Source organism: Narcine bancroftii, chromosome 6 (genome assembly GCF_036971445.1).
Source record: "Narcine bancroftii isolate sNarBan1 chromosome 6, sNarBan1.hap1, whole genome shotgun sequence".
In the NCBI taxonomy this organism is placed as follows: Eukaryota; Metazoa; Chordata; class Chondrichthyes; order Torpediniformes; family Narcinidae; genus Narcine; species Narcine bancroftii.
The window spans coordinates 206,720,697-206,745,772 of record NC_091474.1 but is presented as its reverse complement, the minus strand read 5'-3'; the positions used below and the strand labels follow the sequence as shown (position 1 = coordinate 206,745,772).

The window sequence follows — 25,076 nt, the reverse complement described above, 5'->3', positions numbered from 1 at the left end:
TTTGATGGGTCCCTTGTGGTAGGATGATCCAGAAGGTACATCTGCATAAATTCCATGGCGAATTGATAGTTTGGATATAGAATTAGCTAGTCCACAGAAGGTTAAAAAGTACTGGTGGAAGGTCCATAACCTATGGTATTCAACAGGGATTTATTTTGGGAATCCTGTTATTTGTCATAACTATTGAAGACTTGGATGAAAAATTAAGTGCAGATGAGTCTGCGTTTGGTGGAGTTGTGGATAGCGCAGAAGGCTATCAAAGGATACAGATGTTAGATGGAGTTTAATCCAGACAAGTTTAAGGTGTTTCACTTTTGGTCCATAGCTCCTTGAAAGTGGCCAGTAGTGGATAAGGTGGTAAATGAGACACGAGTTATGCTTACCTTCATTGGGTGGTACAGCGAGAACAAGAGCCAGGAATTCACGTTGCAGCAATCTGAAACGTTGGATAGGCTACACATAGAATACTGCGTGGAATTCTGGTCACCCCATAGAGGAAGGGTGTTAAAGTTTTGGAAAGGGTAGAGAAGAAATTTAACAGGATAGTGCCTAGATTAGAGGGCATGTACTACAAGGATGGATAAATTTTGGATCGTTTCCTTAGGCATGTTGGAAGCTGAGGGGAGATCTGATAGAAATTTATAAAATTGTGAGAGGTATTGATAGGGTGGACAGTCAGAATCTTTCTCCCAGTGTTAAAGCAGCACACTTTAGAGGACAGGTGTTTAAAATTAAGAGGGAGAAGTTTGAGGAGCAGTGTGGGGCAATATATATTTATTTTATTTTTTTTAAAAAAGGTAGGGGCCTGGACCAAGCTGCCAGGAGTAGTGGTGGAAGCAGATACAATAGTAGCATTTCAGTGTCTTCTCAAAAGACCTACAGATATGAAGGGAACGGACTTATCACTTGAAAGCTGCAGAGCTTTAATTTGATTTGGACACCATGCTTGGCACAGACATGTGGGCTAAGAGGCCTGTTTCTGAGCTGGTACTGTTACATATTCCACAATTATCCAAAATAGAGTACTATTATTATTGATATTATGGTGAGAAAGCAAGATTTACCATGAATACAGCAAAGTTTTGCTAGTTTGATGGCTCATTTTATCCATTTCTGCCTTTGCTCCCTTAACATCTTTCAGCATGTTTGCAATCTGATGAGTCATTTGTTTCCATGCTGCATCGCCATGCCGCATTCTACAAGCATCAGGCAAATAATCTGCGACTAAGGGCGTTGTGAATGTGAGACACATTTGGACTAAGAGATCAGGTTGAGATGTTGCTGTCATGTTATCACTTTCTGAATTTCCTTTGCAGCAATCAATTTTTTGAGTATTGATGGACTTGTCCTGATGTGCTTCGCCTCTCTTGTCTTTTGGACAACACTGCAGAAACCACAAAATTTGCTCCAATGTTATCACGAGTTTCACGAAGAGAGCGCGAAGTTGGTCCATCCAATGCTTGACATCATTCTGAGGTGGAAGCGCCACATCGTGATCCTCGAGTCCTGCCAACCTTGTCTGAATTTCCTGTATACCTTTAATCAAATGTCTAGAATGAATAAAGAAAGGTTTAGTACAAGATGGAAACATATTTGAACACTAGTACAAGATTTATCTGTACAATATTCTTACTTCATTTAAGTAACTATCAAGACTATATAAATACCCAAGAGGAAATTTGTTGCTTATTTACAAAAATAAAAATATACCATTTCATGTCTCAGTTCAGAAAGTGGCCACATTCCATACCTCAAGCTGACCCACTGTTCAGTTAGTCCAGTTAGTCGCTGCCTTTGTTTGATCAGCAATTTCAATAGATGAGCAGTAAATCCATTACAACGTTCAATTGCACCCAGGCCAATTTCCTTTGAATCCAAAGCAGAATACAAACATCAGAACGAGAAAAAGCTTGCCAAAAAGACAACATAATCCAACTGGATGTAATACGGAGCAAGCCTAAATAATTAAGCTTATTCCACATCCAAGATGATCAGCCCTGCCTTCTTAAAATTTTTATCTTGTTTTTCCACTCAAAGCTGCAGCAAGAAGAATCTAATCCCTTACCAATCAGTTAACCCAGGTACCCAAATGTCAAAGTGGCAGCTTATTTACTCCATAACTTTAAATCTTTAACACTTTTATCCAAATCAAATTCTATCCATCAGTTATTATTATTGGAACACTAATCACATTGAATTCATAACCTCTGGTCTATTAGCCAAAAAGCACTGAGAGTTAACTGCCATAAATTTGCATTTTATAGATACAAACTATCATACTCTACAAATATTAGAATGTAGTATTACTCGTGCTGTTTAACAAACTATGCCAATAAAATAACCGTGTTCATATTCTGGCCAGTATGATCTACCACAATGGTATCTCAATACAATTACTAGAACCTTTCTTCTCATATCATCAAACCCCATCCCAACTTCCTTCTCACCCATAACCCAATGACAACCATGTTGAAATTATAGATTCATGATCATAGATGCATAAGGATCATTATTACCTTTGCAGGAGTACGCAACGCTGTCTGGAGAGCGACTCGCCGTGCAAGGGACTGGTAAAAATACTTCTGACAACTACCCCAAGCAGCAGAGATTTCTTGCAGCAGCCTATAATGTTAACAAACATCAAGGCAAGTTAAACACGAAAAAAATCAAACCTTTGAATGTTTGTTTTAATTTTGTGTGTGTGGGGGGGGGAGGGTGAAATTAGAAGGTGCATGTGACATAAATACAAGAACAAAAAGAAAAATGCATCAAAGGGGCCTTGAAGAAATCCTTTACCTGCCGACAGTGAGGTGCACAAATAACACAATCCATCCCATACATCCATCTCCACTCACTCCCAGATTGATGAACATCCTCTCAATGACAATAGAGCAGCAGAATGGCCATTTGACGTACTCCAATCAATGTACGACACTGCACATTGGTAGTCCACAGACACAGTGGTTGCAGTAAAAACAATGCTGGAAAAACTCAGCAGACCAAAGTTTACTTTATAGAGCAAAGATGCATTGATGAAGGGCTCAAGCCTGAGATGTTGATCATTTATCTCTACTCTTTCATGTACACTGTTTGACCCAAGTTTCTCCAGCATTGTGTGTTTAGTGTACATTGATAGTTACCCCCCATCCTGCAATTAAGCATTGTTATTTTGGACTGGTTATATGTAATGAACTAATTTGTCAAGTGAACTTTCCCAGAATCAATAGGCAACATACATGTTATCCAACTCATCAGTGATCTCAACTGTGTTTATTGCTGTTTTCACATCAAGTGGGTGTAGACAAAGCATGTCCTGAAGATCCTTCGCTTGAGACCAAGCCAATCCTTTTCGGTAAGACAGACCTGTTTTTATAAAAATGTAGACAACATTAAATATACTGCAACAAAATCTTAACCTCAACTTTACATTATAATCATCTGGGGCTGGGGGGGGGGTGCTGGAAAGAAAGTTATTTTACATCTCTGTTCCTCATGTGTCTATTCTCCACTATTGGACAGGCTCCACACATGGAGCACAGTGCAGCAAAATGGTAGTGAAGATTTCCATGTCAGTAGGAAACCAGGATGTTTTAATTCGTCTGAACAATATTTTAACATGTAGATGAGGAAAATGTCTTGAAATGACCATGGTTCTATTTTTAAAAACTATATCTTTTGAGCATGAAATCATTTTAATGATGTAATACCCACTCCCACATCTTTAGCATAACTGAGACAAGGAGAAGAGCAGACAAAATGAGATAGCGTTAATAGGGGAAGGACTAATTATGATGGGATTAGGCAGGAATGATGAGTAAATCAAGAACAGATGTTGTCAGGGAAATGCACAGTCAGAAATGTTAACCCTTCTGGATAGTTATGTCCCACTGAGACAGGGAAAGGACGATATGGTAAAGGGACCAATGTTGACAGGCGAGGTCATACAGTGAGTCAAGGGGAAGAAAGAAACATACAGAAGATTTAGGAAGCAAAAATCTGGAAGGGCTTACCAGAATTATAAAGGTAACCAGGAAAAAACTTAAGAAGGGACTTAGAAGAGCAAGAAGGGTGTACCCGGCCTTGACAAACAGGATTAAGGAACATCTCAAGGCATTCTGTGCATAGTGAAGAACAGGAGGATGGTTAATGTGTCAGTAGACCTGCTCAGTGTTAGTAGAGGAACATGTGCCTGGAGGAAGAAGAGCTAAGGGAAGTTGTTAATGAGTGTTCACCAGGGAGGTGGACCTTGGTGAACACTAAGTCAGCATAGAACTGGACAATGTGCTGAGCATGTTGAGGTTAAGAAAGAGGAAGTGTTGGTGCTTCTTAAAGCCATTTAGATAGTTAAGTCATCAGAACTGGATGGGATAACCTTAGTTTACCATAAGACAGGCATCAGAGAATGGCAAATGTGGATCCCTCGTTCAAGATAAAAAAGGGAAAATACTGGGAATTATACGCCAATGGCAAACAATTGGAGAGGATTCTTACTTAAGAATTTGGAGAAGTGTGGTCTTATTAGGGAGAGTCAGCATGGCTTCATGAGGGCCAGGTTGTGCCTCATGAGCTTAAGAGCTTTTTGAGGAATTGACAAAAGAAAATTGATGAAGGTAGGGGAGTGGATATGGTATTATTCATTTAGTCAGTTGTTTGACAATACTCCCCATAGTGGGCTCACTAAAGAAGTCATGATCCATGGGATCCATGAAAATAGCTGCGTGGATTCACAATTGGCTTGCCTACAGAAGGCAAAGGCTGGTAGTAGATGGAGTGCATTTTGACTGGAGGCCAGTGAATAGTGGTGTTCCACAGGGGTCTGTTCTGGACCCCTGCTCTTTATGATACTTGGACAAAGTGGAAGGGTAAGAAAGTAAGTTTGCAGATGACAAGGGTTGGAGGTGATGTGGTTAGTGTAGAAGGTTGTTGTAGGTTACAATAGGATTCAGAGAGAATGCAGGGTTGGATAGAGAAATGGCTGATGGAGTTTAATTTGGAAAAGTGAAAAGTGACGCACTTAGGTTAATACCTTCAGGTTCGATTGTCCAACGGTTAATGGCAAGATTATTAGTAGTGTGAAGGAACAGAGGGATCTGAGGATCCATGTCCTTTAATCCCACAAGGTTGCTGCGCAAGTTAATAGAGTGGCCTATTGAGTTCAATAGCCACAAGTTTTGCAGCCCTATAAAAACTCTGATTAGACCACCCAGAGTATTGTGTTCAGTTCTGGTAACCTCATTATAGGAAGGATATGGAAGCTTTAAATTGAGTGCAAAGGAGATTTACCAAGATGTTGCCTGAATTGTCTTATGAAGAAAAGTTGACTGAGCTTAAGGTGGGAAGGGCAGACAGCTATTGGAGGGTGACAATCCTGAAATCTGATAAGGAAGGTGATAATGTGATCATGAACAAAGACAAAGGATGGACAGATTGCTGTGTGAATGGAATACAAACTTGACACAAATGCCACTTACTCTCCCTGGATAGTTGACAATTTTCCAACTTTAGGTAAACCTTCCTCCGACATTCCCCTCTTTCTGATCCATTGCAGTTCTCCTATTTTGTCTCCTGACTCCAGGTCTCCCCATCATCCATTTTCATCCCTCAGCCAGTTCCATCCAACTATTTTACTCACCAGATCCCTCCTCCATCAGATTCCATCTGCCTTTCTCCAGACCTCAAATGGTTCAAGTGTTCCTCAATTATCAGCTCATTCTAAAATTCATCACCTCACATTTATTTCGATTAAACTCCATCTGCAGTTTCAGTAATATCAGCCATTAACCCAAGACTACCAGTCACATTATCAGTATCTCCACCAGTCTTTGTGTCACCTGCCTATTTACTGATCATTCCTTGACATCCACATCACAATCATTCATGTATAATACAATCCCAGAAAGGATCCCTGTGGAACTGTATAATCACACAATTCCAAACCACAAACAATCCTCTACCATCGTACATGGTCTTCAATTTGCGAACTTGACCTGGGTGCTAACCTTTTCAAGTTTATTATCACATACAAATCAGACAATACAGCATTTACCCAAACCACTGAGCACTCACTACACAATACATTTCTCACACCGCATGCAATACTCATACATACATAAAAATACAAAATAAAAATAACTTACAGGTTACAGGAAACCGTTCAATCTCAGAGCCTACAGGAAGAACCATTTTACTGAATTGTCAGCCCTGATTTTTGTGTGTTCCTGCCTTATGGTAGCAGATCAAAGATTCCATATTTTTGTTATATGCATATTTTACAAACCAGTACCCTCTCCCCGCATTATATCCATGTGTGCATAATACAATATTTTTACATGTTGAAAGAACGCACACAATAGCAGCCATGGGAAAGGCATGTTGGCAACTTATAGTGAGCCTAGGAATATTACCGAGTGTGGGAATATAGCGGCATTGAAAGAATACCCGCAATTAATAGTGGCCATGGGAAAGAAGCACCAGCAATTTATAGCAAGCGTGGGAATATTATAGTGAGTATGAGAATATAATAGTGACAATGAAAGAATGGGTACAATTTATAGTGGGCAAGGGAAATTTTGATTTTGGGAATATCTCTTTGTACTGAATGCCATGGTATTCCTATAAACAGGACATTCTGGCTTGGGCACTGCACCCTATCAATTGCCCAGACCCATTCCTGAGGGAGGAAATTAACACATCAAGTACCTCTGATTTGAGGCAACATTAGACTAAAAATCCCGCTCAACTCAAACTCATTAACAATCCTCTCTAAAGCTTGTTAATGTGTTGCAGCAGGATATCATCTATATAATGGGCGATGGACTCCTCCGGGGGAAGTTGATTGGTTGTTTATCAAGGGAGAGTAACTGTGGCAGATACTGGTTTGTGCTTTGTCTCATGTCCAATTAAAACGCAAATTGCTTTTGCCAGTCGGAATTTAAAATACTGCACACGCGTGTTATATGCAAGTGCATGTTATACAAAAATATTTTAACACAATTTATGATTTTGAGTGCATTATATGCATGAAAATACAGTACTGCCTGTTAGATGGTAGGGATTCTCAATGAATTTTTCAGCCCTATTTAAGTAACGCTTCCAGTGAATGTCATCAGTCGAGGAAAGAAAGACTCCAACATCTTCTCAGTCATTTTAATGTCCCCTGTATCGAATTCTGTCTGATGTTTTGCTGCTACTGGACAATGATGCAGTCAGACAAGACTCTCTCAAATGTGCTCCTGTAAAATGTTGTAAAGATGGGGCTGGTCGCCTTATCCACCTCAACCTCCTTAGGATGCATAGGCACTGCTGCACCTTCCTGACAAATGACGTGCTCTGGGTCCATTCTTCCTCATGGTACTCTGTCAAAGGCCTTACTAAAGGTTCACTCAAGTCACATCCACTGCATTGCCATCAATGCACTACTACCTTATCAAAAAAATATATCACAAATTTGTCAGACAGGCTCTGGTCTTGATAAGGCACTGCTGTCTACCTCTGCCCTTCCAAATATTCGTTAATCCTGTTCCTCAACTTTTCACCCCAACTCCCACTTTTGTTAGTTTGTAATTGCCAGACTTTCCCCACCTGCCTTTCACGAAAAGGGGGACATCTGCATCCTCTGGTTATCTGGTACCTCAAAGGAGGCCAGTGAACCACAGAGAATAAACCCATCAGTCCTCAATGTCAGCAGCAAAAATGTCAGCTAGAGGGCCTAGCAATCTCATCCCTTACCAACCAATGCATTTTGCAATAATTTTAAAAACTAGTTTATTTTTTAATCATCTTCAAATGCTCGTGGATCTGTTAAGAAGCATTTGTCAGAGTAACTACTCAAACTAAGGGCATCTTGCTGCTCCAGGAAATTCTAGACTCATATTCTGCTGTTATGTTCTCTGAAAATATTGATGTTGCACCCTTCATTTCAGTTATATTTTAAAGCCACAGTTTTATAAGTACTGGCATGGGAAGCTACGAGGTTTATTGACTCAGGATAGAACAAATGAATGTAAAATTACAGCAAAATACAGTCTGCTGGGTGGAAAATTCATACAAAACTTTTTTTCCTTTGATAATAGCAAATTCCACTCACCAATCTCGGCAAGATGTTTGAAGAGGTCAGCCAATGCTCTTTGCTTCTGCATCAAGATATTTTTGACTTCTGATTTCTGTATATCCTTGTCAGCATTCTGATCAACCACAAGAGCTTGGAGATCTTGTACACTAGTGATAAGGTTTCCTAAAAGTGCAAGAAGGATTTGTTTTCTTTCAGTTTAGTTTATATTGGGAATTTAACGGACCATCTTTGGTGACTACTCTATTTCCTCCACTGAAATACATCTATTCATGACACCTAATAGTGCTTGATCATGCCAGATTTACAGTGTACAAAAAGTAATCATATAAACCATCAAAAAATGAGTACAATTGGATACAAGTAACCTTTAAATGTTAAGATTTTAATAAAGGAAATAACACATCCTTCAGCAGCATCAAGAGAAAGGGTGGGAAACTACTTTAGTCCACGAATGTCTTTTTTTGCAATCACCCATCTAAAATGAAAATAGGAACCTTAAATTTTTCTTCACAAAATTGCCTAATGTTGAATCTGCACATCTCATTTTGTCAGAATTTCAGCTTCTGCAGTATTTTATTTCCCAGCCCAACAATAAACCTGTTGTATGACATAGAAATGGTGCATCATGCCCAATCAAATGCCATAATTTCTGCCTCATCTTGTCTTTCCCCATCTAAATTTTTCAACGTTATCCTCTATTCCTCATCAGTTTGCCCAGCTGCACTCCACTCAACTAGCCTCTTGTGGCAAGTTCCACATTGATAAAGATGATTTAACATAGTGGAAATAAAAAATCCTTCAGTGATTTGTAAGCAAATTATCCTAAATCAGATGAAGTAATTAACTTGAACAGGCAATTCAGGAAATGTCCAAATACACAGAAGGGATCCTGAAGTTCATGATCCTCTTTAGTAGGGATACCTTTCCCAAATCTAATCCCAACATCCCCCAAAACATTTATTCACATCTTTTCACCACTTGCTGCTCAAGAAATTTTAACCCCAGTGAGCCTCTTTGAATAATTATTCTCACAAATTACTTGATTAATTTATTCTTTAACATTTTGACCAATTCAACCTTGGTGCAGAAACCAAGTTTCCATAGTTAACACAAGTTATTGGCTATTTCTATTTAGAACTATGTTCATATTATAGCTGATGAGTTCCTGCTAATTTCAAGGGCTGAGAATGTTTTGTTTCCATCTTTTGATACCTGTAAATTGATCCAGACTTTCCACCAATCTTGGAAGGGTATTTTTCATCATCAGCTTCAAGCAAAATTTCCTCATTCTTGTACACAGCCCTGGCAAGCGGGACTGAAGAGAGTTTGTATCCTGACAGAGAATGCCCTTTCCCAAGTCAGGAAATATTGCCTGAAACATCACAAGACAGCATTAGAAATCAAGAAAGTTTGCAACCACGTTCAACAATCATGACCTAAAGAACAAATGAACAGATATTCTCTCTGCTTTCAGCAAAACATCAATTACATTACATTTCTTTCAAGGTTTCCATGGCAAGCTGACAATTGAGCATTTGAAATCCAAGTTTTCTTGTCACAGTAAATATTCCTGCTCGTGTAGAGATTTTTTTTTAAATGGAAACAAGATTCATCAACTTTGTTACTTATGTTTAAATAACATTTTGATGAAAGTGACACCATCTTTGTACAGTGAAATCCCCATTATCCAGCAATCAGGAAACTCAACTCAAACAACCAGCAAAAAGAAAGGAAATAAAATAAATAGAATAAGACTGGCGGATGGACCCCATGAGGGATCACTGAGACTTCGTTGGGACAAGCACAGGTTTGCCCTGCTCAACTAGCAATGCCCATCAAGATGCGCACATTCTTTACACCGTCGCCACTTCCGTGGAGGAGAGTCGGGTCATCAGCATGGAAAAGATGCGCCTAGGGCCTGACTGGGACACTTGCGTGGAGGTGAGTCGGGCTGCGCCGAGGGCCTGACCAGGACTTGCGTGGAGGCAAGTTGGGCTGCGCCGAGGGCCTGAATGGGACATCAGGATAAAGAGCTAGTCGATGCTGCTCGCAGCTGGGGCAACTCTCCCAAAATGTCTCCCTATCCCTGCCTGGTAAGAGTATTTATCTTTGTTAGTATCAGGCATATTAGTGAGGCTTTATCTGTAAACTTGCATCTGATGTCATGCAATTGTTAAAATCATGACGAGAGGTATGAGCAGTGATCGAGAGGTATGAGCAGTGATCGAGAGGTATGAGCAGTGATCGAGAGGTATGAGCAGTGATCGAGAGGTATGAGCAGTGATCGAGAGGTATGAGCAGTGATCGAGAGGTATGAGCAGTGATCGAGAGGTATGAGCAGTGATCGAGAGGTATGAGCAGTGATCGAGAGGTATGAGCAGTGATCGAGAGGTATGAGCAGTGATCGAGAGGTATGAGCAGTGATCGAGAGGTATGAGCAGTGATCGAGAGGTATGAGCAGTGATCGAGAGGTATGAGCAGTGATCGAGAGGTATGAGCAGTGATCGAGAGGTATGAGCAGTGATCGAGAGGTATGAGCAGTGATCGAGAGGTATGAGCAGTGATCGAGAGGTATGAGCAGTGATCGAGAGGTATGAGCAGTGATCGAGAGGTATGAGCAGTGATCGAGAGGTATGAGCAGTGATCGAGAGGTATGAGCAGTGATCGAGAGGTATGAGCAGTGATCGAGAGGTATGAGCAGTGATCGAGAGGTATGAGCAGTGATCGAGAGGTATGAGCAGTGATCGAGAGGTATGAGCAGTGATCGAGAGGTATGAGCAGTGATCGAGAGGTATGAGCAGTGATCGAGAGGTATGAGCAGTGATCGAGAGGTATGAGCAGTGATCGAGAGGTATGAGCAGTGATCGAGAGGTATGAGCAGTGATCGAGAGGTATGAGCAGTGATCGAGAGGTATGAGCAGTGATCGAGAGGTATGAGCAGTGATCGAGAGGTATGAGCAGTGATCGAGAGGTATGAGCAGTGATCGAGAGGTATGAGCAGTGATCGAGAGGTATGAGCAGTGATCGAGAGGTATGAGCAGTGATCGAGAGGTATGAGCAGTGATCGAGAGGTATGAGCAGTGATCGAAAGGTATGAACAGTGATCGAAAGATATGAACAGTGATCGAAAGATATGAACAGTGATCGAAAGATATGAACAGTAATCGAAAGATATGAACAGTAATCGAAAGATATGAGCAGTAATTGAAAGATATGAACAGTAATCGAAAGATATGAACAGTAATCGAAAGATATGAACAGTAATCGAAAGATATGAACAGTAAGCGAAAGATATGAACAGTAATCGAAAGAAATGAGCAGTAATCCACAATTCCCGTGCACTGTTGCCCTTTACTTCAACAGAAAGAAAAATTAAAAGAAGGGGTTTGTAACTGAATGGTAAGCAGTTGACTAACAAAGATGCGCTTTTAACATTTGTGATCAGAATTTTTTTTAAATTATTTCCCCCCCCCATCTTATTCCCATTCATTGCCTAAATCCAGAAATAACTTTTAAAAGATCTGTAATCCAAAGATGATAGCATAGAGCATTACAACACAGAAACAAGTCCCTTTGGCCCTTGCAGTCTATGCCAAACTATTTTTTTTTTTGCCTCGTCCCATTGACCTGCACCCTGTCCATAGCCCTCCATACCTCTCCCATCCATGTACTTGTCCAAATTCTTCTTAAGTGTTAAAATTGAGCCTGCATTCACCACCTCACTGACAGCTCATTCCACACCTTAACTAATCTCTGTGTGAAGAAAGAACTTCCCCTTCATGTTCCCCCTAAACATTTCCCCTTTCATTCTTAATCCATGTACTCTGGGTTTGCATCTTACCTACCCTCAGTGATAAAAAGCCTATCTACATTTACTATGTCTATTGTAAAAATCAGTTCTCCTGTTAGGGAATAACACCACCAAACAACTGAAACAAGTTGCCTTTAATCAATTTAGATGATGATTGGAGTGGTCAGACTATAACTGAGCATAAGCAATTATGCTCTGAGCTCTGGAGCACCCTATCAAGTAAGAACAGCATTGCCGACTTTCATCAGGTACAGACATTCTTCTGTTACCTTGTTAAGAGATTTGCTTTCATATCAGGAGTGGTTTTTCCAGTTCAGTGCCAGCCTTGTTTCACAGAATCATCAATTATTGCCATATCTTGCTATTTACCATTAGTAGCTTACTTTCCTTGGAGCAACCTTATGCAATGGTCTCGTAAATCAACTTGGCAGTTCAGCCAACAGTTTACAAAGTTGAAAAGAGACTTGGGTGCCACTATCAACTGGCATTGGATTAAAAAAAAAAATCACTATTTCAATCCTTTGTTCTGCCGTGATATTTGACCTACCTGAGATATTAATGAACATGTTGCAACTCTTTTGCTGTCCCAGGACACTCTTTTTGGATATAAACGCTCGTGTTTTAATGGCTTTGTGTTTTTTAATGTCCTGTACTTCTCAGGCATCGCTATGAACATCAGCAATTTTGGCCCAATTTAAAGGACTCTGACTATTATGCTATTGGAAAAGGCAGTGGGGCAGGATTCACCATAAATATTCCATGGAACAAGGTGTTTTTACAAATAAGAGTTCAAACTTATTTCCTTAAATGACCATGTTTGCATCTATTTTCTATGATCCTATGTTTTGAACAATTAATCGTGCTGAAGGAGTTGATCACTCTGTCACATTGGCACTGTGACAACTGGTTTTCTTATTTACTTGCTTTTCAAATGAATGTCTGAGCATCTTCAATAGTAGCTATTGTTTCTGTGCACTTTTAGCTCATTAGTCATCCAAGTATCTAAACATGGCACTTCCTTACTTCTCATCTACATGTGTTCCTTGTCAGCATCATGTGAAGTAGATTACATAAGTGCACTTTATATCTGGACTAGGCCCTACAATCTCCTTTTTAAACTCGTGTACATTTTCAGCCTTGCATATAAACCACAATTCAGAGTTGAAAAATCCAACACTATAATGCAGGATTTACATTCTGCTTTCAGAATGCTGCACAAAGCACAAATAGATCTTGGTTTACAGTATGTGCTGGTCAATGGAATAATGGTGCTGAACAAAACCGATTTGAATGGAAGTGAAGTGAGAAAGGGAAGGTGTGGGCAATGTGATGTCAAACAAAGTGAAGATTTTGCTCATTCCGGAATCTTGCTGCAGAAGTGGAGTTGTTCAAGTGAACCAGTACGGACTTGAAGGGCCGACATGGCCTGTTTCCGTGCTGTAAACGGTTATATGATTCTATTTGCAAACATCCATGCCCCATGTTTACTTTACAGCGAAGTAATCTTTTTAAAGTTAATGTGTGCATCACCTCATAGAATTACAATGACAGCATTATCATAAATTATTTTCATTCTTAAAATACAGAACCTTCTGTCAAAGCAGAACACTATGGTTCTAGGTCTTAGACTATGATTTCTCCCAACATGCAGTTGCAACTGCTTAGCTACACAATAGCCAGTCGCATTTCTATTTAAAGAATCAGGTATCCATTAGACAAAGTAAGAAATTCAAGCATAGAGTTTAAGCATACAATTTATCACTATTCCCCCTCATCATTTTAAATACCTCTATCAAATCTCCCCTCATTCTTCTGCACTCCAGGAAATAAAGTCCTAACCTGTTTAACCTTTCCCTCTAACTCGGTTCCTAAGTCCGGGCAACATCTCGTAAACCTTCTCTGCCCTCTTTCTATCTTTTCGATATCTTTCCTGCAGTTAGGAGTCCAAAACTACATACAATACCCCAAATTTGGTCTTATACAACTTTACCACAACATCCTGACTCCTGTGCTCAATACTTTGATTTATGACGGCCAACATGCAAAATACTCTTTTTACAATTCTATCCATCTGTAACGTCATTTTCAGGGAATTTATGTATCTGTCTTCCCAGATCCCTCTATTCTACCACACTCCTCAGTGCCCTACAATTTACCGTGTATGTCCTTTCTTGTTTGTCCTTCTAAAATGCAACACCTCACACTTGTCTGCATTAAATTCAATCTGCCATTTTTCAGCCCATTTTTCCAGCTGGTCCAGATCCCTCTGCAAGCTTTGATAACCTTCTTTGCTGTCCACAACACCTCCAAATTTGTTGATCCAATTTACATTATCATGCAAATAATTGATATAGATAACAAACAACACAGGTCCCAGCACTGCTTCCTGAGGCCCACCACTCATCACAGGCTTCCAGTCTGTGAAATAATCATCCACTACCACTCTCTAGCTTCTCCTGTCCAGCTGTTGTCGAATCCAGTTAACTACTTCACCAGGAATACTTAGCAGCTGAACATTTCTGATCAAGATCCCATGCAGGACCTTGTCAAAGGCCTTAGTAAAGTCCATGTAGACAACATCCACAGCCTTTCCTTCATCAATTTTCCTGGAAATCTCCTCAAAAAACTCACATTGGTTCAACACTACCTACTATACACAAAGCCATGTTGACTATCCCTAATCAGTCTATGGCTATCCAAATAATTGTAGATCCAATTTCTTAGAACATTACAGTAATTTATCTACTACTGACATCAGGCTCACTTTCCAGGGTTACTTTTGGAGCCTTTTTTTTTTTAAAAGTAACAGCATGAGCTACCCTCCAATACTCTGCCACTTTGGCAACTTTTCCAATAAAAACTACACAGTCGAAGTAGCCAATTTCTGATGTCTGGGCAGAATTCAAGTCTGGATTTGAGATACTATAAAAGACAGAATTGAATTTTTATTGCATCTTTCACACCTCTTTCAGAATTCCTGTTTTATGACCAATTTAATTATTTGAAGTGAGTTGCAAGAAACATGCCAGCTTCCATAGTAAGGTGCCATAAACAGAACCTGGTAATAACTGGGAGCTACTATTTAAAAAATATTTAAATTATTTTAATTTTCAAATTTTAAATTTTTTTAATTTAAAAAATTTAGACATAACAGCACAATAACAGGCCAATTCAAGTCTGCGCTGCCGAATTTATACTCCATTAACCTTCACCCTGGTACATTTTTGAAGGGTGGGAGGAAATCGGAGCCCCTGGAGAAAACCCATGCAGACATAAGGAGAATATATAAACTCCTTACAGACAGCACAGGATTCGAACGAAGGTCAAATACTGATTGCTGGCGCTGTAAAGGCGTTGTGCCAACCGCTACACCAACTGTGCCACTTTCTTGCATATCGAAATGGTTCCATGGGATCTTTTACATTCACCTCAAACAGTAGAAATGGCTTGGAGGCTTAAGACTTGGGCTTAACACAGAAGGCTTAATGTCATCTCATAAATTGGACAGGAAATAGATTGAACACCAGTTCCTGTGACAATGAAGATCAGATCCGCCCACAATCGACACCACCTTCCAATGGTCATCCACTCTCCTGAAGTCAAGCAGGTCGATATATAGGCTGACCCATAGGCCTTGGGTGTATACAAATGAGCATGTAGGTGACACATTTTTTTTTTGAGGATAGCCTGGCTGCGATAGAAGACCAATCATCAGAATCGGAATTTATTGTCATGAACAAGTCATGAAATTCAGAATTTTACGGCAGCGTCACAGGGCAAACGTACCTATTGTAACCATCTTACATTACTATAAAAATTAAAAATAATAGTGAACAAAAAGTAAGGCAGAGTCTATGGTTCATTGATTATTCAGGAATCTGATGGCAGCAGGGAAGAAGCTGTCCTTGTGCCGTTGAGTGCTCGTCTTTAGGCTCCTGTACCTTTTTCCTGATGGTAACAGAGTGAAGAGGGTGTTGCCTGGGTGCTGGGGGAATCTTTGAGGATAGAGGCTGCTTTTTAAAGACACTGCCTCATGTACTTGTCCTCAATGGAGTGAAGTTTGTTGCCTGTGTTATTGCAGGCTGAGTTAACAACCTCTAAAGCTTATTCTTGTCCTGAGAGTTGGCACCTCTATACCACTAATTGTGGACTACCAGTTTAATTTGTACTTTCAGAGGATAGCTTCTTTAATCCATGTACCATGCCTGTATATTTGGGGGAGGAAAGGGTTTGATGGGGGCAGGTACTGTTTATTTGAACCCTCAGTGGTTCTAGATACTTTCCATACATACTTGTGCTCAGGTAACACACCCCCACCCCACACCCCCACCCCACACCCCCAATCCATTAAATGCCGTCTCCTGCTTTATAGTTGTTCCTCATTTGTGGATGAATGCCATGTTTTTAAATTACTAACATGTGTCCACAGTTGTCACTCACTCAACCCTTTGAATCAGTTACCTGTCCCCTCTTATCTTATTCCTGTCTCATCCAGAAAACCTACAGCAAGCCCTCAATTTCACACAATCCATTATTGGAGTGTTTGTAGAAAATCTGGGAAAAGCGCAGGCGCACACTTGTAGTTTTAACTGTAAAAGCCTTGACTATAAGCCAGTTCATCGAACTCTTACTTGGACCGGATTGCAATTGGTGCCATGAGATCCTGAGACCAGATGTCATTTGTGGAGTGTTCCTCATGAACAGTGGAAAGGACATGAGGCTCATTTGTTTGTCAGTCACTGTACATGTAGTTTTACTAGCATTTTAACTTGTAGTTTAGTAATTATTTGTAATCTAAATTTGTAGGAGCATTATTTCTCCAATTATCTGAATCCTGGGATCAGTTAGTACTGTTAAGTACTTTCAAAGACCCAAGGAATAAACATGAGCACTCCATGAAACACATCAAGTAAAAAGGGCTTGCATATCCCATACATTGTCCAAATTGTAGAAGGCAGTTTTTAAAATGACATTTCAGTACATAACATGCTAAGTTAGAAAGCCAACGTATCAGTAAAATTTTCATAGGACCTTAATAAAACAATTTTAATGACTTTCAATTTGCTTCAATACATTATTCTTTTTCCCCCTTGTTACTGACCAAAACATAATAAATTCATATTCTGCTATTGCTACAAACCTTTATTTACATACCTGCGGTAGATTCCATTTTTCAGTGAAAACTTTCCTAAGAGTGCAGTTCATCTTTTCCACCTTGGTCAATTTCTGCTGGTCAACACTAAGCAAGCTTCCACCTCTTCCCATCTCTGTTAATGCAGGGCAGCATGGCTGCTGGAGAGCAGTTTCAAACTTTTTCATCAACTTGAAGAGTATCCTATGAGCACACACAATCAAAAAGACAGCATCAATTTAGGACATAGAGTTAAATGATTATACATTGATCTGAGAATGGATAGAATGCCAGTTCATTGAAGCAACAGGGTTAAATAGTTACATTTTAAGGACTGACAGCATACATTTGGTTGTTCTGCTTTTCGTTTAGGCAGTTGGGTGAAATCTGGATATCAGAAATTCATGTATTTAAAACTTATGATTCTGCACCATGTTTTTACCTTACAACCAATGAAAGGAATAAGTAGACTTGTGCAATCAATCCAGTTGAATGAAACAAATCTGGTAAATGGGGTTGAGAAGCTGAATGGATGAACCTTGTTCTTATACAATTTAAATACTTTATGCTTCATAATACTTTTGTAAACGTTATCAACATTATAACTACTCTGTGGCAGAGCTTTAAACAAGCCTCTGTTGTGCATGGTCATTCACCTGCAATTGCAGCCTACATCAATCTAGTATTGGTGCTCATTAAGGTGCTCAAGACCCTTGTCATTGATCAGACTTCAATCACACCCTGTGCTCTGAATTAACCTAACCTTTAACAAAGGCTTGACGTGCTGGGGAACTTAAACACTGCAACTGAAAATTATGGCAATGCATTTATTCCATAATTTAGACATACTGGGGCATCATTTACACATATTTCCAGTTTACCTGTACCAAAATAGAAAAGGCCAAAATCTATGTTAACAGAAACAGACTATTTGGTCCAATGTCATGGCTTTATCCTACATCCACTTACCCATTCATCTTCAACCACCCCATTAAAATTAATTTTCATCTCCAGTTTCCCAAACATATTGCATCCTTGAAAATACATCCATGCTATTTAGTATAACACCATAACGTACAGCTGGTAACAAACCGCATCTTGTAACCAGAGAACCATGGGACACTGCAGCACAGAAACAGGCCCTCCAGCCATTCTAGTTTGTTCCAAACCATTATTCTGACTAGATCCACTGACCTGCACCCAGACCATATCCATCCATACACGTTCCATTCACGTACCTGTACAAATTTTCTTAAATATCAAAAATGAACCTGTATTCACCAATTCAGACGGCAGCTTGTACCACACTCCAACTACTTTGTGTTCCCCCATATGATCCCTTTAAATTTTTCCCCTTTCACCCTTGACCCATGTCCTTTAGTTTTTAATCTCAGTGTAAAAAGCCTGCTTGCATTTACTCTATCTGTACCCATCATAATTTTGAATACCTCTAGCAAAACTCCCTTCGTTCTTCTATGCTCTAGGGAATAACCGGTTTAATCTTTCCCTGTATCTCAGTTCTTCAAGTCCCAGCAACATCCTTGTGAATTTCCTCTACAGTCTTTCAATCTTATTGATACTGCAGAAAACATTCTCTTATCTTGACAGAGAAACAGTTTTTGATTTTAAAAAATTTCCACACTCTAAATTACCTGTGCGCTCTCTCCACGGACTGCTTTACAGCCCAAAAACTCACATCATTCCATCTGCTAATCCTAATGTAGTCCTGCAGACAAACATGATTGAATTAGAGGGGAATTAAGGGCCAATATCAATGCAACACTTTGAAACCCAAATAGAAAACATTTTATAGCATTACCTGGACTGAAATGGAAAAAAAATACCAGACAAGTTTGCTATCAAATCGTGTATGGTACAGGATTTCCCATCTCAGATCAAACCTTTTCTGCCCTGTATTCCTGTGGAAGGGCTGCAATATACCAGGTTAACCACAACCTTGTTAGTGGAGCAGATGACAGTCTCATTACCCAGTTTGGCTGGAAGCCCTCGATCATTTGGTGATTGTGAGGGCAAAGGTAAAACCTAGACTCCCCCGCGAAAGGTCTCAGATAACAGCTTCAGTTTTGGAGTGGAGGTGCAGGCACAATTGACGGCAAGATTCTTTGAATTACACTCCTGTCTCTCTCCAAATTTTACCATTGTCAGCAATAAGACATATTTACGTGTACTTCTGGGTTACCAAAACTAAAACTTGATGTTTGACTCTGCTTCCCAAATTTGATTAATGCCCGATAGAGCCAGGCAATTTATCTCAATTGATAAACACCTCCAGGCTTGGAAACAGACAAGCATCAAAGAAACCAAAAAACTAGTATACTCCACAAAGTCTGAGCCAAACAATGTCAGTGATCTACTTTCAATAAGTACTTGTCACAGCGAAGAACATACTCTCTCATGTTTACCTTCAATTCCTTCTCTATAGGAGAGCGGCATTCGGTTATTTTCGCATGAACAGTCTCTGAAAATTGTTTGTAGTAGTTGTCCAAATTCCAGAGTAAACTGCACAAAACATCTAAGGATAAAATCATTCTCGTCAAATCTTCTTTCTAAAAATGCCATTTTAAAAAAAAAGTTCATACATGATCTCTGTCTAAGCAATGGATATACAAAGAGGCCAAATGTCCAAAGAAACATAGTGTCAAGTGCTTTACTTTCCATTATTTCTAGAAGATGATTTCTAAATTAGTCAAAAGACCAACACATTTAGGATAAATGATTTCAAAAATAGGGGCACAGATGATAAATTGGTAATTTCAATCTTTGGAGACTATATAACACATATTCACATTTCACCTCGACTACCACCGAGGCACTGAACTATGCTTTTAGTTTCCTTGCACTCCCCTCGTTTGAACTTGCTCCTATCAAACAATGTACAACTTGTGCAAAACTTTTCAAATTCACACAAAGCTTGACACGCTTCATTCAGATTGCAACATGGTCTTCAAATCCTTCCAGCCTTGTCCGATTTAAACCTGGAAGTGATTCCAACTGTGCAACTTACCTACTTTCCATTAACAGGGAAAAGCATTGAAAAAAAAGTTATTACTTTTTCTAATCCCGTCCCATAAGTACAGCCTCCATCACAACTGATTTCTTTTATCTTTTGTGTAATGCAATCTGGAGCACTGAGAACAAAATGGTACAGTTAAATCAGGTTTTCATTGAATCAATTTTCTTCTGCTCAGGGAAGTAATTATTTAAACAATGCCATGCACGTTTTAAATGGAAAAAATATTATAACATAGAAACAATTTCTGTAATTCAGATTATTACCTTTTCCCGCCTGCTCTGGCATGGCCAAAACATGACAATGGAATGATAACAGCATTGACAAGCGAAAGTGGAACTCTCCCAAGGTGGATCCTTCAATAAAAGCTTGCAATGTCCTAACGACTTCCGACAGTTCCATCCCATCTTTTACTTCTGCTCAGAGCAATAAATCACAGGTTATAAAAGAAATGCACTTCCACCCATCCAACAATTCAGTCTGGAGGACACAAGTTGTGTTACAGCAACAAAGAAAAAAGAATACAAAACAGAAAAACCTCAGATGATTTTCTGAAAGCAACAAAGGGATGCAGTGAAGCAGAAACATGTTGGTTAAGTAGAATACCATGATATGTTGTTATAAGTTCAAAATATGTAAAATTTATGACTTGAAGATATCATTTAGATATTGTCTGTCTGGAAGTTTAGCCAAAAGGCTTCGAAGAGCAGGCAGCCAAGTTAATAAAATTACTGAGTGTTTAGCCAAGCCAAAGAGAGAAAGAGATATCATCTTATATGCAAGTGTTGTTGACTGCACAACTTGTATAGTCCAAAAGCGAAATCTCTGAAATTCTTAAAATAGATTTTGTTACATGCATATTATCAATTCCAGCTGGGACACCATTAATCCAACTTTACAGAGCTCAATTATATTTATCAAATTTAATCGGAGCACATATATGATTAATCAACAGGTTCCTGAATATCTTGATTGCAAGGAAATAAATGCAATCTATACTACCTTTCAAATTTTCTTCTGCTTGCTTCTGAAGATACTTTTCAACCAACTGGTATATTGAAAACCAATGATTAGTAGATTTCTCCATTTGTCTTTTCCTCACATTGTCAAGGCTACAATACCAGCAGCTGTAGACAGATTTAAAGTATAGTGGAATCAATGCTTAAACTTTAGCTTAAAAACACAGAGGATTGGCAAAAGCAGCCAGAATTTTTCAACAGTTTAATTCCTAATTAACAGCAAAGGATACTCACATGGAGCATTTAATTTGCTGAACCTACAAGTGCTGACTCCGACACTGAGCTCCACACTTTTACTATCAATTGTAAGCTGCCACCCAAACAGTTGATTTTTGTTTTTAAAAAAAAATGCACAAGCACACAGATCAGTGGCAGGATTTTTTTTTTTAAAAGTCAATAAAAGTGCAGTTAAAAACTTTGGTTTCCGGCAGCAATGGTGATTGGTAGATGCTGGATAAGTGAATTTTCTGGTTGCTTCAGACTGCACGTTGCCTGACTGGCGAACTGACCACCAGTGGGGGGAGGGGGGCAGTCCCCAATTTTAAACTTTTTGTTTTTTTTACCTATTAATTTTCTGCAATTTTTTGCCACTTGCTTGAGTCTACCTTTGTAAATTAAATCAATACAAAGAAGGATCATATGCAAGTTATTAATAACTGTTAAATACAAGCATTGGCCACAATGCCATTAAACAGGGTGTAGACAGCGCACACACACACACACACACACACACATCATATGCAAGTTATTAATAACTGTTAAATACAAGCATTGGCCACAATGCCATTAAACAGGGTGTAGACAGCACACACACACACACACACACACACACACACCATATGCAAGTTATTAATAACTGTTAAATACAAGCATTGGCCACAATGCCATTAAACAGGGTGTAGACAGCACACACACACACACACACACACACACACACACACACACACACACACACACACACACACACACACACACACACACACACACACACACACACACACACACACACACACACACACACACATCATATGCAAGTTATTAATAACTGTTAAATACAAGCATTGGCCACAATGCCATTAAACAGGGTGTAGACAGCACACACACACACACACACACACACACACACACACATCATATGCAAGTTATTAATAACTGTTAAATACAAGCATTGGCCACAATGCCATTAAACAGGGTGTAGACAGCACACACACACACACACACACACACACACACACACATCATATGCAAGTTATTAATAACTGTTAAATACAAGCATTGGCCACAATGCCATTAAACAGGGTGTAGACAGCACACACACACACACACACACACACACACACACACATACATAAACCTGGCTCTGCAAAACAACATTCAAAGGTGCAGATTACCTCTGTGCCAAGCCCTTGGAGGTTTTGTTTTCAGAAAAATGTTATTGCAGCTTATCTTAATTTATAATCAAGCTTCACATATTGCAAAATTAAAACACCTATGGCCAACTACACATTCTTAAATTTAATTCGCTGTTGAATCACAGAATGGCATCACTACTGCCAAACTGGTTCCTTAAAAGATGTGCTGTTCTGAAAATGCTGATGTAGCAAAGCCATTCCACAGGTTTCTTCTCAATCAGTTCCAACCACTGGCTTTTTGGCGCTAATGTAAAATACCACCTTTTTAAAAAAATTCATGGGGAATCACTAGAAAAGCTAATCATCCTGTATTTTTTTTTAATACTTTATTTATAGTGATAGGAGTTACAGGGAGGCAGTCACCCCTAGCAGACAGAAGAAGGGAAACTGGGTGACTGTGAGGAAAGGGAAAAGGGGGAGACAGGCAGTGTAAGTACCCCTGCTGCTGTTCCCCTCAACAACAAGTATACTGCTTTGGATACTGTGGGTGGGGGGGGGGGGGGGTGGCGAACAAGTCACAGCGGTCAGGTCTCTGGCACAGGGGCTGGACCCTTGGCTCAGAAGGGAAGTGGGGGAAAAAGAAAAGGGTCTTGTAGTTGGGGACTCACTAGTTAGAGGAGCAGATAGGAGGTTTGCTGGACGAGATCGGGGCTCCCAGTTGGTATGTTGCCTCCCAGGTGCCAGGGTCAGGGATGTGTCTGCTCGAGTCCACAGCATTCTGGAGGGGGAGGGCAAGCAGCCAGAAGTTGTGGTTCACATGGGGACCAATGACATAGTTAGAAGTGGGGATGAGGTCTTGAATAAGGATTATAGTTAGGAAAGAAGTTGAAAAGCAGGACCTCAAGGGCGGCAATCTCGGGATTGCAGCAATAGGAAGTTATGGAGGATCAATGCATGGCTCAGGTACTGGTGCAGGGGTTTAGATTTCTAGATGATTGGGATCTCTTCTGGGGAAAGTCTGACCTGCACAAAAGGGACGGGTTGCACTTGAACTGGAGGGGGACCAATAACCTGGCAGGCAGATTTGCTCGAGCTGTTGGGGAGGGTTTAAACAAGTTTGGCAGAGGGGTGGGAATCGGAATGAGAGTACAGTGAGGAAAAACACCTACATTGGAAGGAAGGGAAGAAACAGAACATAAAAATCAATAAAGGAGGGAAAGAGGTAAAAGTAGATGGTAACCAAAGGAGTATTTGTGGAGAATGTTCTCTTAAGTGCATATATTTTAATGCAAGGAGCATTGTAAAAAAGGAGGATAAGCTTAAGGCATGGAAATGCGATATTGTGACCATCAGTGAAACTTGGTTGCAGGAAGGGCATGTTTGGAAGTTAAATATTCCAGGATTCCATTGTTTTAAGCATGATAGAATGGGGGGGGTTGGATAAAAGGTGGAGGAGTTGCAATGCTCATTAGAGAGAACATTACAGCAGTGCTGTGGAAGGATGGTTTGGTGGGATCATTCAGCGAGGCTATTTGGGTAGAATTGCGGAATGGCAGAGGCATGAAAACATTAATGGGAGTGTATCATAGACCACCAAATGGGCTGAGGGAATTAGAGGTACAGTTACACAATCCTTTATCCAGAACCTTAGGGAACGTTGTGTTCCGAATTTTGGATTTTTCTGGATTTCGGAAAGCCAGATTTAAGCCCACCCGAATTGTGCCGTATCTACCCCCTTCCAGTCACGCTGTCGTCTCACCCACCCCATCTCGCCCGTCCGACTCATGCTGTCGGTCTCTCCCCCTCGCCCGCCCGACTTGCACTGTCAGTCTCTCCCCCTCACCCGCCCGACTCGCACTGTCAGTCTCTCCCCCTCGCCCACCCGACTCGCACTGTCGGTCTCTCCCCCTCGCCCACCCGACTTGCGCTGCTGTCTCTCCCCACTTGCCGGATTTTGGAGCTTTCCAGATTTTAGATGTCCAGATAAAGGATTGTGTACCTGTACAAATTTCTAAGGAGATTGTGTATATGTGTAATAAACACAAGGTGGTAGTTATGGGAGATTTCAACTTTCCACACATTAATTGGGATGCCCGCACAGTAAGAGGGCTTGATGGGTTAGAGATTATTAAGTGTGTTCAGGAAAGTTTTCTGAATCAGTACACAGAAGAACCAAATTGAGAGGGGGCAGTATTGGATCTCTTATTAGGGAATGAGATAGGTCAGATGAGAGAGGTTTGTGTTGGGAAACACTTTGGGTCTAGTGATCACAATACTATTAGTTTTAGGTTAGTAATGGAAAGGAATAGAGATGGACCAAAGGTTGAGATTCTTGATTGGAAGAAAGCAAATTTTGAGGGGATGAGAAAAGATTTGGAAGATGTGGATAGGGATAAGATATTTTCAGGGAAGAATGTAGCAGATAAATGGAGGATATCCAAAGGAGAAACTTTGAGAGCACAAAGTCGGTATGCCCCTGTGAGGCTAGAAACTATAGGGAGCCTTGGTTTTCAAAAGATATTGGGGACTTGGTTCAGAGGAAGAGGGTATAAACAGGCACAATAGGTATAAACAGCAGAGCATAAGTGAATTGCTTGAGAAATATAGGGAGTGTTAAAAAAAATTAAGAAAGAAATTAGAAAGGCTAAAAGGAGATATGAA

The 25,076-nt window shown here is 40.0% G+C and overlaps 1 protein-coding gene across 1 annotated transcript in view; it reads right to left on the bottom strand.

Moving 5' to 3' along the window:
- The window catches only part of mdn1 (midasin AAA ATPase 1), a 228,121-nt gene that overhangs the window by 58,389 nt on the left and 144,656 nt on the right, over positions 1–25,076 (bottom strand). The window contains exons 69-79 of the mRNA XM_069887323.1: positions 21,047–21,171; positions 20,311–20,460; positions 19,437–19,546; positions 18,666–18,739; positions 17,037–17,217; positions 9,284–9,443; positions 8,087–8,233; positions 3,237–3,363; positions 2,517–2,622; positions 1,751–1,866; positions 1,065–1,550 (exon numbers count right to left, since the gene is read on the bottom strand). Coding sequence (XP_069743424.1) covers positions 1,065–1,550; positions 1,751–1,866; positions 2,517–2,622; positions 3,237–3,363; positions 8,087–8,233; positions 9,284–9,443; positions 17,037–17,217; positions 18,666–18,739; positions 19,437–19,546; positions 20,311–20,460; positions 21,047–21,171 — 1,782 coding nt within the window. The remainder of the gene's footprint in view (positions 1–1,064; positions 1,551–1,750; positions 1,867–2,516; positions 2,623–3,236; positions 3,364–8,086; positions 8,234–9,283; positions 9,444–17,036; positions 17,218–18,665; positions 18,740–19,436; positions 19,547–20,310; positions 20,461–21,046; positions 21,172–25,076) is intronic.